Source organism: Dermochelys coriacea, chromosome 7 (genome assembly GCF_009764565.3).
Source record: "Dermochelys coriacea isolate rDerCor1 chromosome 7, rDerCor1.pri.v4, whole genome shotgun sequence".
Classification (NCBI taxonomy): Eukaryota; Metazoa; Chordata; order Testudines; family Dermochelyidae; genus Dermochelys; species Dermochelys coriacea.
Window position 1 is genome coordinate 61,776,745 of NC_050074.1, and position 13,969 is coordinate 61,790,713.

The following is a 13,969-nucleotide window of genomic DNA, read 5'->3' on the forward strand; positions in this document are numbered from 1 at the left end:
CCACCTGCCTCCTCACCTCCCTGCCGCTTGCCTCCCTGTTCGCCTACTTGCCCACCCACCTCACCTCACCTCCCTGCCCGCCTCCTCACAATTTTATCAAAGTGTGGGATCCCCAAAGCACAGGGCCCGGGGCGGTCGCCCTGACTGGCCATACCCAAGGGATGGCTCTGGGGCGGGAAATTAGTCTTGCCCACTCCAACAGTATTTGGTGTAGTGTCTTAGAGCCCCAGATCCTGAAATTGCTTGGATGTTTCACTTCTTGATTTCCTGCTTGTTGTTGAAAGAAATGAATGTCTCTGGCCGTCACCCTTGCAGAGGAAAGCTGGACACTGTGACCTAAGTGCATCTTAAAGGCTCAAAACCCAGCAACTAAATTAAAATAACCCAATCTGTATTGGGGGAAAAGGAAAAAAAAAATCCCATTGATTATTTTAAGGCCACACGGATGAGTTGCAGGCTGGACCTGCCGCCTGATTAAGGAACACTCGGGCTTGGCAATACTGTGGGGCATAAATAGCTTTTGGAAGTAAGGGCAGGACCTCAGCAATGCACACAGGTGTAGCTACCGCTCTCATTCCCCCCCCCCCCCCCCCGCAGCAGTTTGTTGGTGCATGCAATAGGGCAGCCCCCTGAGGGAAGATGATCAGGCTCAGAGAGTGGAGTGAGGCCCAGTAAGTGTGAGGGTCCCCGCCAAACACTTAGTGGCCATCTTTAATATGGGCAGAAAGATCGTTGTAAAACAACCCATTTCTCATGGTGCGCTGGGTGTGGGTTTTAAAGTGGGGTGACGGGTTACGTGAGGGTGGGTCTGCCCACAGGAAAGATGGCGGATAGAGGGCGCGAGCATGGCATTCCGGGTCCTGTAAGTGCCTGGTCTCGTGCGCCTCAGGGAGCCAAGGCGCGAGCCCTCCACTTGCCTACGGCCGCTTCGCGAGTCTCGCTCCCCCTCGCCCCAGTCTCTTCTTCTCCTCGCAGGGGTGACGCCCACCGGCTCGCTGTTAGCCGATCGCTGCGTGTGTGGGCGGGCCGGGCTGCTCAGGGGAGGTAGAGTGAGCTGAGCTGAGGAGAGGAGCTGAGCGGCGGCGGCGGTGCTGCTGCGGGGGCGTTGTGTACGGCCGCTGCTGCGAGTGGGGACCCCTCCTGCCAGGAAGGTGCGGAGGGAACCATGCCAGTTCTCAGGTAGTGCATAGACGTTGATGCTGCTGTGGCTTGCTCCCCTGGCGCGTCCCCTAGGGCAACGGGCTGCTGTCTGAGCAGTGCATAGACTTACTCCCTCTGCCTAGACTTGGGGTGGCTTAGTTTTATTGTCTTCCCCGATGGGTCGTGGGCTTGGGGTGGCTCCGTTTCCCCGTTCCTTTCCCTCGGGTTCTGGGTGGGAACTGTGATGTTTCACCACCTTTTCCCCGCCTCCTCCATAACCTGTTCATTTGGTGTTTGCCATCCCTCCCACTGGGACTCCCTCCCCCCAATTTTAAGTATGTAAGTGCTATCTTTAAATCAGATGGCAATTATCTGTACGTTGCAAAATATATACAATATTATGGATGCTTATTATTTATGTGGCACCATGAGCGTACTGGATGGTTTACAGACAAGTACCCTACCCTGAGGTGCTCCCTTGTCTATTACACTCCCACCTATGGTTTAAGGGGGTTTGGTTGAAACAAAATTAAAAGCCTGTCCAATAGGAAAGCAAATTACCTGCCTCTTTACATCCTCTTGCTCTTCTTCTCTTGGACACTAGCTGGCAAAGTAAAGTGGTTTTTAGTCTGAAATTGCTCTAAATCTTTGCAGTGTTTAATAATTTGTTGCACAAACATGGGAGGCATGAGGGCATCTGGGTTGAAATGCAAGTCTCAAATTAGGATGTGTGGAGGGATCTGTCTGTCATTGGCCTGCTATGATAAGCATTTCCAGGAAAATCACTTGGGAGTATGTTGACTTTAAAGTGATGGGCTATCCAACTGCTGTAATGTGGGGCAAATGTGGGGCAATGTAAAACTGATGAAGGACGAGATGTAGATGCATATATTTGTGACAGTTCTGAAATCGTTCTTGGTGTATAATGTTGGCAGGACTATCCATTCTAAAGTTTGGTTTGGAGCTAAGCCTTTTTTCCTCTATGCTATACATTTAATTGTGGGGAAAGAGCAACTACAGTAATATGGCAGTAACTTGCATAATCTTGCAGTAATAGATGAACATTATGATCCACTCTTAATATTTGCTACATTTTTAAGCTCAGTTTAGATCATCCCAAATGCTGAGGAGGATAAAATTAAGACCCTCAACACATTTATTATGCCAGGGTCACAGATGGGTAATGATTACAGTGACTAGATTTAAAATCTATAGCTTACCATGCAGTAGTGTGAATTTTTTTTGTAAAATTAGTTTCTTCTTAAAGACCCTCCTCCTCTTAAACGGACTTGTACTATCAAGTGAACTGGTGACCTTTATCATATATATTTATATACATACTGATCAGTCCAATAGTTCCTGAAGAGCTGTCTAAAGTTGCTGAGTTCAATTATCATTTCAAGTTGGCTCTCCCATTCCCTCCCCCCGTGCAGTATATCAGATGTCGCCTTGTCTCCAGTTAAGGAGTATAGACCAGTGACTCTTCCACAACAGGTTTCAGAGTAGCAGCCGTGTTATTCGCAAAAAGAAAAGGAGTACTTGTGGCACCTTAGAGACTAACAAATTTATTGAGCATAAGCTTCCGTGAGCTACAGCTCACTTCTAAATTTGTTAGTCTCTAAGGTGTCACAAGTACTCTTTTTCTTCCACAACATGATGCTATTCAGCTGCCAGGTTATGTTGAGCTAATGCAACTGCCTTAAAATCTCACTAGTGGTAGAACAGTGTTCATTAGTATAACAGACCTAGTTCCTACAGGCCTTGGCTTTAAGGTGCTTGGAATCTAAAATAAATTGAGTCTTTCAGAGGATTGTGAAATGTGTATTGAAGATACTGCATTAACCCTGTGTGTAAACATGCAATGTGTTAGCCAAATGTTAACTTCATTTCAGCAAAGCATATGAATAGCCCTTTGATTTCAGTGGGGCTACGTGCATGCTTAAAGTTAGGCATGTGCTTAAGTGCTTTACTTAATAGAGATTTAATTGAAATGGACTTTCAACTTTATAGAACTATGGAGTACTAGCACCATATATATACATATATATATATATATATATATATATATATATATATATATATATATACACACACACACACAGGGTTTATAGTTTGGTTCAATGGCTCTCAGCACCCCCACTGTACAAATTGTTCCAGCACCCCTAACTAGCACTGAAATGCCTCTGGTCTCAGATTAATTACAGTGAAGGATAAATGATCTTTGTGTTGCAGAAGTAATTGGGCTGTGAACAGAACTGTATTGGTCAAAAGCTTTCAGCAGTGTTGTTGCTAGCAAGATTTTAAGAGTTTCTGTGAACGAATATGCATAGCTGTTTTATTGCATCTTGAAACCCTGTCCTAACTGAACAGTGTACAAGTTTGTCTCTATATAGTGGCTTGTTTGGATTTGCTTTTGAGGTCTTACATAAGTGTTCTAGAAATGTTAAGCGCCACTGGTTCTTTTTCATGAAATATGCTATCTCTTCATAAATTTAAAACTGGGTGTATAGCATGGTTTAGTAGCAAACTTGTAGTATAACTTTAGCTCCACACAGGAAAAGGCCAAACCATGTTGTAAGTATTCGGACATTTTTATTTTTGGGAGAGAGAAGGTGGGTGGTGAAGTAATACTTTTATTGGACCAACTTCTCTTGGGGGCGGGGCGGGGCGGGAAGGGAAAGAGAAGCTTTAGAGCTCTGTGGAGCTCTTCTTCAGGTCTGTTCTAATGAGCTCAGAAGTTTGTCTCTTTCACCAAGATAATTTGGTTCTATAAAAGATATTGCCACGCCCACCTTGGCTCTCTCTGATATCCTGGAACTAACATGGCTACAACAACAGTGCAAACATTACTTTTCTTGTAAAGCTATCTGGACACTGAAAAGTGAGTGTCCATCTATCCAGGGAAACTTACTATCTTATACATACTTTACAATGACCAACAAAGCTGTTTTTGTAGACTTATAAAACACAATTATCAATTAATAGTAAAATAAGTTATTTGCTGCTGTTGTCTAGACAATGTAGTTCAGTAGAACCTCAGAATTGCCATACAACTTGGGAATTGTTTGTAACTCTGAAATGTTTGTATCTCTGAACAAAATGTTATGGTTCTTTCAAAAGTTTACAACTGAACATTGACTTAATAGAGCTTTGAAACTTTACTATGCAGAAGAAAAAAACCGCTTTCCCTTTTTTTAGTACTTTATGTTTTTGTTTTACTGTATTTGCCTTTTTTGGGGGGGGGGAGGGAAGGGGGTCTCTGCTTCTGCCTGATTGCATACTTTGGGTTCCTAATGAGGTGTGTGGTTGACTGGTTAGTTTGTAACTCTGAGGTTGCTAATGAGCAATGCAGATGGCTGCTTGGATTTAACTTTTCCAAATGTCATAACTGCTGCAAAAATAATCCAGTGTGTATTTTTCAAATATTTTTTTAAGCAAAAAGACTGAAGTCCCCCCCCCCGTATGTTATTGGACACTGATACACTTCCATTCCTGTTTTGATGTCGCTCTTCCACACTGCTGTTGTGCTAAAGTGCAGATAGATGTGTGAGAAGATGAAATACTTCCATTAAAATCAGTGCTACTAGTGTCTAGTTACCAATTTTGGAGTTGCATAGAAAGAAGAAATATTTATCTCTAATTTTGAAAACAAGTAATATTATGTACTTTGCATAAATTAAATGCATATTTGCAAAGTACGGTCAGTTAAGATTAGTTTGACATTTATAAAAATGGCTTTTGAAGTGGCAGTCAATTCAGAAGCAAAAGAGAGGGGTTTTTTTGGTTTTGTTTTTAGTATGTTGGCTGCACCTCATTACTTCTGTTAATTGTGATAATGAGAGAGTAATATCCAAAACATTTCGCAAATATCATTGGCTAATTGTGGAAATTTAATCTCTCTAATGAACAAACCTACTGCCCAGCATGGTTAGCAGAACAGGGTTTATATTTAATAATGTACATAACTTAAAAGTTGGTGACTACTAATTATTTTCACTAGATTCTGTAGTAATTGCAAAGTCAACAAAATGTCTTGGTCTTTACTATGGACAATTTGATACTTTTTGTTTTTTGTGTGTATGTATGTGAGTGTGTGCATGTTTGTGTCTTCTGTGAAAGTCTTCTGGAAAGTAAGCCACTGGTATTTTTGTGATCTTGGCTTTATTTTTTTCTGGTGTAAAAAGCATTTTCTGTGGCAAGGGCTTTTTTTTTTTTTTTTTTTTTTTTTTAATGATAGCATTGTGATTCTTGTAATGGTCAAAAATGCATTTCCTATTGTATGGGAGGGATGGACCTCTGTCTGTGGTCTGTGCTCTGACAAGCCTAGATGGACTCAATGAAGGGGAACAGTAAAGACAGTTAAATAAATTAAACAAGATTATTCTTAGTCAATATTTAGACTTCAAAAGAAAAAAAAATTGTGGAACACACACATCCTTGATTCACCAGTCTGCACCTTCTATTTCGTATCTTATCTAACCTTTAACTTTTCCTCCTGGAGTGTAAATAATTGATAACCAAGATGTGAAATTAAGCAGTTCAGTTTTGCTGTCCAACATGACTAAAAAGCAAAAACTAAACAGGATATGTTTTATGCTAAAGAGCTTTTTTTACTGCTTTTAAGGTGGCGGTAATAACACTGGTCAGAGTTTCTTTACACTGTCCAGATTTAACTCTTGTCTGACTTCACTAGTAATTTCAAGCATGTAAATATGGCTTTCATTTTATATCTGTACAATATGGCCTACAGACTCTTGTCTTGTTTTACATAGGCCATGTCTACACTACAGAGTTAAGTCGACTTAAGTTATGTCGACGATCTTAAACTGCTGTAATTACATTGCTTGTACATTTTTAAGAGTTCCATTTTGAGCTGTGCCAAGACTACACAAGCCACATTAAAGCACTGCCGTGGCAGCGCTTTAATGTTGCCAGTGAAGACGTGCCCTTACTCAGGTTAGATTTAAGATACTAATGTTACTGTTTTGAGGAGCAGTGGTACCTAAACAGTTCACATGTTTCTGTCTTCACTACTTGTGTAGTTCTCAGCAGACCACTCTGGATGCTAACAGATAAGATCTGCAAAGTCTCATGTGGTATTTGAAAATGAAGTGCCAAATGCTGTTCTGTTGTAATTGCCTCTTTATGGAATACCTAAATTGAAGACAGTAGAAACAGTGTTGGTTCCAAATGCTGAACCTACTCTTGCTGGTGTCAGCTACCTTTTTTTTTTTTTTTAAAGTGTCATGTTAGGTGTGCCCATGGCAATGTAGCCTTTATAATATTGATGGGTTGATATTACCAATGGCATTAAACCTTAGTAACCTATGCCAAAGGTTTGCACTCCCTAAAGGCTACAGTATCAGAATTATCAAGGTCAGAACAACTATTAGTCTATGTCTACACTTGCAGAGTTTTTGCGTTGTCAGTTTCACCGGTGATAGTGAACCAGTGAAAGCACTTCCATCGCAGATGAGAGCAGCGCACTGAGGGCAGCTATCCCACAGTGCAGTTCTCTCCATTTTGACGATAGGTCCTGTGGGAAGGGGGGAGGTGATCGCAGGGCATCCTGGGTCCCTACACAGCATCCTCTCCCCAAACACTGATCAGCTCCAGTAGCTCAGCATTGCTCCAAGCAGGGGATTGTTTGCTCTTTGGAGCAGGCATTGTCACCTGGCCAGATAAGTGAGCATTTGCCAAGAAAACAGGAAGGGGAGTTTCAAAGTTCCCAGGGGGTAGGGGTGGATGTCAGTTTACCTGGCATCAGAGCTGCTGGCCAGAGCGGTCACCTAGGCACTATGGGATATCTTCCGGAGGCTAAAAGCTCTATAAACAGGAAGAATGTGTCTTCACTTGCATATCAACGCAAAAGCATCATTGATAAGAGCTGTATGCCTCTCGTAGAGGTAGTTTTCTTTTTGCGGTGAAACTTCTGAGTTTCACTGAAAAAAGTCATTGGCAAGTGTAGATGCTCCCATGGTTTTTGCGCAAAAAAGGGACTTTTTCTGCTTTAAATGGCAAGTGTAGACATGGCCTTAGTAATATCGTTACATTTGGAGACTCTCTAGGAGCACACAAGGAACAATAGCAATGACTTCAGTAACGTTCATGGGTTATCAGTCATCCCTTTATTAACAATTTCATTAAGCAGATGAACAGAGCCACAACTTTTGAAACATACATAGTGAGAGACAACCTTTAAGATATCTACAAAAAGAAAAAGAGGACTTGTGGTACCTAAGAGATTAACAAATTTATTTGAGCACAAGCTTTCGTGAGCTATAGCTCACTTCATCGGATGCATTCAGATCAAGTGAGCTGTAGCTCACGAAAGCTTGTGCTCAAATTTGTTAGTCTCTTGGGTACCACAAGTCCTCCTTTTCTTTTTGCGGATACAGACTAACATGGCTGCTACTCTGAAACCTGTCTTTAAGATATCTAATGTTACAGTCAGGTTGGACAGCTGCAAGAGGGTCCTGGAAGATTGATATGTTAGGCCTAGAATGTTAAAGGCCCTTTTTCCTACAAGCTGAGAAGAAGTTATCTTGTGTCAGTTAGGGATCCCTGAATCCAATTAAGGGTTGCCTGAGGCCTTTATCAACTCCTCCTCTGGAGAGAGCAAAGAGGGAGAGAGAGACCAGCTACTGCAAGGCTAGTGGCAGCAGGGAAACAAGCTTTTTCAGGCTGAGAGCCTGTGCTTCTTCCCATAGGGGAACAGCCAAATCTGAATGCCTGCTAAGGAAAGGACTGACACCCCAGGGCAAGAAACAGGGTAACTCACTGCCCCAGCGAGGAGGCAGGGAAAGGTATCCTCTTCTGTTTTTGAGTTTTGATACAGTTTCCTTTTTGTCTGGTGAAAAATCACCCATCAGGCTGACCCTGCGGCCTACCCTGAAAACACAACCAAAGGAGCACAGAAGGGGGAAGGCAAACACTGCCCAGGGTGGGGCTGATTTACCTCAGGCCTGCCATCCCTGGGGGGGAGAGGGGGGAGTGCAAAGTCTGGTGAGACGAAGGAGGTGCCTTGTCACACTAGCATCAGTGATTTCATACATCCATCTCTGTAGTCCCCTTGGAGATGCCAGTATCGCTCAACAAGTGGTCATTTGTGGAAGGCCTCCTTATGAATTCCTCCTTACTTTTTCATACTTTTATTCTGTATTACTCTCATTGATAACGCTTACATGCATGAGGGTTCCAACCCCTTTTTCCTTATCTGGATATCCACACTGCATAAATGTTGGTATTCCAATGTTTTCATAGCCTGTCCTCTTAGTTTCGCTTATCTTCATTAATGCCTATGTCAACAAGTCCAATGGTGACTTGCAGTTACTGAAGAATTTCCCATGATGTTACCATCAGACAGCTTGTGGTAGTGAAGGGCACACTGTGGAATATTTTCCCATATATCGCTTGCATATGAAAGAGGACTCTGTGAACGTGATACTTTTTAGTTTGCATCAGCAGCATCCACACAGCGGAGTGGTAGTACAGTACTGGGGGCCGTGTAGAGAAGCCCTTGGACCACGAGGCAGAGAGAAATTGGTACGTTTAATTGGATTGTATTGAGACTTTTTTTTAATTTTTGGCATTTTATGTGTGGTTGTTAGTATCCCATATGCAACACTGACACTTGTCTGTTCATACTTCAGTTTTGATTGAGATGTTAACTGGAAATATTACGTATTGTGCATTTCGTCTTCAAGGATCCCAAAGTGCATCACACAGATACTGTATAATTGTTATACCTCTCTCTACAGCATATAAGTAGCAGCTGAGTGGACAATAAATGTAGGCATATGGAATCTTGGGCAAACTCATATTCAACACTTTTTTTCAAATATTATGGCTTTTCTCCACCGTTTGTATAAATTCAAATTAATCGCTGATTTAACACAAAAAAACCCCTACTTTTTAAAGTCTTTACTATATCTAGCCTTCTACAATAAACAAATCCTTAGACTATAAAATAAATATGGATATTAAAAATATTGTGGCTCAAAAAGTGGTGAAATACCAAAGACCTGGAAGAAAACAAAATCATCACTGATAAAATTTACAGATAATACTCAAATTGGGGGAGTGGTAATAATGAAGAGGACAAGTTACTCAGACAGAGCGATCGGGATCACTAGGTAAGCTGGGCTCAGGCAAACAATATGTGTTATACTATGGCTAAATGTGTACATGTAGGAACAAAGAATGTAGGTCATACTTGCAGTATGGGGGACTCTATCCTGGTAAAAAGATGTGGAGGTTGTTGTGGATAATCAGCTGAACATGAGCTCCTAGTGTGATGCTGTGGCCAAAAGAGGTAATGTGATCCTGCAATGCATAAAAGGGAATTTTACCTCTGTATTTGGCACTGGTGTGACTGCTGCTGGAATATTGTGTCCAGTTGTGGTGTGTACATTTTAAAAAGGATGGAGAGGGTTCACAGAAAAGCTATTGAGGATGATTAAAGAATTGGAAAGCATGCTTTATAGTGATTGAGCTCCTTGAGTCTGTCTATTTAGCTTAACAAAAAAGATATTTGATTACAGTTTAAGTATATACATGTGAAACAAATATTTAATAATGGGCTCCAGTGGCTGGAAGTTGAAGGTAAACCAGTTCAGATTGCAAATAAAGCATACATTTTTAACAGTGATGGCAATTAACCATTAGAACAATTTACCAGAGGTCATGGTGGATTTTCCATCACTGGAATTATTAAATCAAGACTAGATATTTTTCTAAAAGATATGCTCAAGGAGTTATGTTGGGAAAGTTCTATGGCCTGTATTATACAGGGGTCAGAGCAGATGATCACAGTGGTCCCGTCTGGTCTTGGAATCTATGAATATCTAAGATCTACTCTGCAAAATTATTTTTGAAATGAGGATTTAGTCCTATAATGTTCTAAAGATCTGTTTCATGCACACACAAAATATTCAGTGATTCTTAGTTCCACTTATTCTAAATTGTCAGTTTCTAGTTGGTGACAACCTGTGATGAAGTGAGAATGTTCTTAATGTTTTCTCTGAATACTGTGTAGGTGCCTCAGTTTCCCTAGGCATTTCTTAAGTATCTAGGTGGTGGGATAAGGATGTGTGATTGTTGCAGAGCCCTAGAGGGCCAGTGTAATGGTGTCTGCACAGAGAATGGCCGACACCCTGTCTCCTGGCAACTTATGGCCTGGGCCCCTCCACTGCAAAGGTGCCAACTGAAGATATTGGAGAACAAAGAGATCAGGTGGCCTCCTGGCCTGGGAAAGAGACGAAGGCAAGAGGAGGGGCAGGAGAGTTTCAGTTTGGAGTTGGCTGGGGAAATGGAGGGAGGCCCAGATGGGGCTCTGGGCTCCCTGCTCCCCAAGGCAGACCTGACTGAGGGGTCCTGTTCTCTGTACCTACAAGCTCTGTTTTAGACCATGTTCCTATCGTCTAATAAACCTTCTGTTTTACTGGCTGGCTGAGAGTCACGTCTGACTGTGGAGCTGGTGTGCAGGGCCCTCTGGCTTCCCCAGGAGCCCCGCCGGTGCAGACTCGCTGTGGGAAGCGCATGGTGTAAACAGGGGATGCTGAATGCTCCGAGGTCAGCCCGAGGAAGGCCACAGTTGTGTAAGCTTCTTGCCCTGGAGACAGTCTGCTCACAGAGAGGAGGCATGCTTCCGCAGAGTCCTGACTGGCTTCATATGGAGTAGTTCCAGAGCATCGCCCAGTGACTCCATGAGACAACCCCATATTTTATTTTGTATTCTTAGTGTTTTTGCTAAATTGAACTTTCCTGGCTAATAACATTGCCATATTTACTGAAACATACTATAAAACTTCTATTTTATGATTAAGCTATCATAAAAGAAAGTGAGAAACTTGAAATAAACTGAAAAATTTTTATCAGTCAGCTAAAAAATCAGCAATTCTCATTTGGTTTTTGCTTGCTTAGGGCTATTAATTACCAAAATTCTAATTTAACTTTATATTGGGCCAACTTCTAGCAGAATTTTAGCTCTATCTTGGTAAATTCGTTTGTGTGAATTTGGTGCTTAAAGATATAAGTTTATGGCCTTTGGTAGTGGGCAAGGGTGATGCATGTAGAAATTTGATACCTGTATAGTAGGAAAACATGGTAGTGCATATCTATTCCAGTAGTGGTGCTTCCGCTGAGACTTATTGCTGATTTCCAATAGATTTACTCAAAATGTTGTACAGGAAACCACAATCTATTTATTTCTTGTACAGATTATAAGGAAAAAAAAACCTGGGAAGGGGGAGTAAATTGTCAGGGGCAAATACATAGCCAGGGTGGTAATTGACCATGTTTAATAATATAATTTCATAGCCCCAGAGTTTAAGATGGGAAATGTTAGTGTCTGGATGAGTTTTTAACTGTAGTCTCTTGGTAATGCTTTGGAGCAGGAAACGGTATGACTTGAATAGCAATTGGATGTGTGAGGCAATGGAGAATAGTCATGATTCCTAGTTTATGGGCTGGAGTGAAAGGGAGGATGGTGGTGGCAGCGGTGAAAGAGGAGAGTTAAGCTCGAGTTGATGGCAAGAGATCCAAGAGATGTATTCATCCAGCCAAACCCATATATGGGCACTTTCCTGATAAATCAGGAGTGAAAATGTAGATTTGAGTAATCGAGGTAGAGATGGTGAATGCAACTGTGAGAGTAGCTAGGATCTCCCAAAGAAAGGGTGTAAAAAGAGGAGTGGAAGGGTGAAAAGTAAGAGACTTATGGGACCTCCATGTATGGTATATGAGAAGGAGGGTCTACTGAAAGGGCTATTAAAGAAGTAGGAGGAGAAATAAGAGAGGATGTTGTTGCAGAAGCCTCAGTTGAATAAAATGTCAAGAAGCAGAAGATAAGGAGTAGGATGAGCCCTGAAATTTGGCCAGGTGAGGGTCAATATAGATCTTGGTGAAAGAGCAGCTTCATAGAATAGGAGGACAGAACATGGATTGGAGGGGATCCAGGGTGGAGGTGAAAGAGAAACTGGGAGAAATATTATAGAGAAACTGGGATCAGGGATTATACCCAACATCCAGGATTTTTGGATATAGCCAAGGACAAATATACTTCACAGCACAACATACTTAATCTTGGGTCCTATTAAAAACAAGATTTGTTAACATTTGAAAAATTCTATATTTAAACATACATATTCATAAACCAAGATAGTGTGCCCATTGAATGGGGCACTGGACTGAGAGGTGTTTTAGGTTCTCTTCCAGCTCTGCCATTTGACTGCTGTGTGACTTTGTGCAAGTCACTTCTCTCTGCCTGTTTCCCCTCCCACCCCTTCTTGTCTTGTGTCCTTGGACTGTAATGTCTTTGGTGTCAGGACCATGTGGTTGTACAGCACTTATTGCAATAGGGGTCCCATTTTGGTGGGATCCTTTTGGTGCTATTGTAATACAAATAACTTACAATGATTGTAGACAACACATTCACGAGTTTACAGCTGAAGGGATATGGGGCTTTTGGAGAAGTATTTGGGGACCAGTGTTGGCTTTTTTTGAGGATAGCAAAAGATGTAAAGCTTGTATTAGGAGAGCTCCAGAGCAGGGAGAGACGTGTTAAGGAGTGTGAGGACAAGGCCAAGAGAGTGGGAGGTAATAGAGTTGCTGGAGCAGGTGGAGAGCAAAGCCAGATCTATACTGGGAAGGCTTTGCCAGTATAGCTGCCATATATATACTCGTTCATAAGCCAAATTTTTTTGCTAAAAAAGTGAGGCATCAAAAAGCGGGGGTTGGCCTGTCAATGGGTCTACACCAAAATTTGACTATTCTAAGCTCTATTGAATTGAATATCTAATACATTGTTGTTGTAGATCAGGGTCGGCAAATTTTGACTCCCGGCCCATCAGGATAAGCTGCTAGCAGGCCGGGAGGTTTTGTTTACTTGGAGTGTCCGCAGGCATGGAGCCCCTCAGCTCTTAGTGGCTGTGGTTTGCCATTCCCAGCCAATGGGAGCTGGGGGAAGCGGTGCAGGCCGAGGGACATGCTGGCAGAACAGCTATACCTCCATGCAGGGTCCTAATATCTGACGACCTGTCAAAATGTCATGGAAACTCCTTCACTTGTGACCTAACGCAGAGTTGAAGAAGGGTGTAAAAGCTAAAGACAACCACATCAAGTTACTTTGTTGCCTGGCTTTGTTTGAACATTTAGATTTTAGGGCTGAAATCCTGTGGAAGTGCTTTGGAGAATATTGGCCTAATGAAAATCCTTGAAAAATGAGCAGTTGATGGGGAAGAAGGTGTATATTTGATGGCTTCTTTGTTAAATTTTCAGAAATGATTTCAGTAGCCGGATGCTATGGGTGTTTAACCAGCCAGTTGGAGCTAGCAGGTGTTGGCTTGGTGGGGAATTTGATGGATTTGAATCTAGTATTAGAAAGTCTAGTTGGAACAGCTGCATTCACTACCATTTGCCTCTGTCATGTATTATCTAGTTCTTAATTATTACTGAAGTATGTAAGATAACGGACTGAATATGCTAAATATTTTTTTTTTTAATTATAATAAAAATACTTGATCATTAGATAATGCCTTTCGGTAACTTGCTGCTTTGCATCATAAATTGCATGTTTAGTAATTTTTTTCTGCATTAAAAAAGTCAACATTTTATCAGTAAACAAATTCTGTTTGTGAGGATAGCTGAGGGGTGGTGCGGAATTAAATGCTGCTCTTAACAATTAGTTTTATAAGGTTAAATTTGTGGCTGCTCAAATAAACAACAAAATCTGGCTCATGGAACTCTACCATCTGGTCCACCATTGCTGCTTTATATAACCTGCAAATGCAACCCAAGTGCAATTCTTAGAAACTAGATTATAGCATGC

At 41.8% G+C, this 13,969-nt stretch overlaps 1 protein-coding gene across 7 annotated transcripts in view; it reads left to right on the forward strand.

Annotated features, from left to right (window-relative positions):
• The window catches only part of ADK (adenosine kinase), a 553,898-nt gene that overhangs the window by 23,564 nt on the left and 516,365 nt on the right, over positions 1-13,969 (forward strand). Inside the window, exon 1 of one of the 7 annotated variants that reach the window (XM_038408751.2) lies at positions 799-1,179. The exons of 4 other annotated variants lie outside the window; for them this stretch is intronic. In XM_038408751.2, the coding sequence (XP_038264679.1) occupies positions 1,166-1,179 (14 nt within the window). In that variant the 5' untranslated portion in view covers positions 799-1,165. Of the gene's footprint in view, positions 1-798; positions 1,180-6,059; positions 6,097-13,969 lie in introns of those variants that run through there. 2 more of the 7 variants (XM_038408748.1, XM_043519911.1) reach the window with 2 other exon arrangements.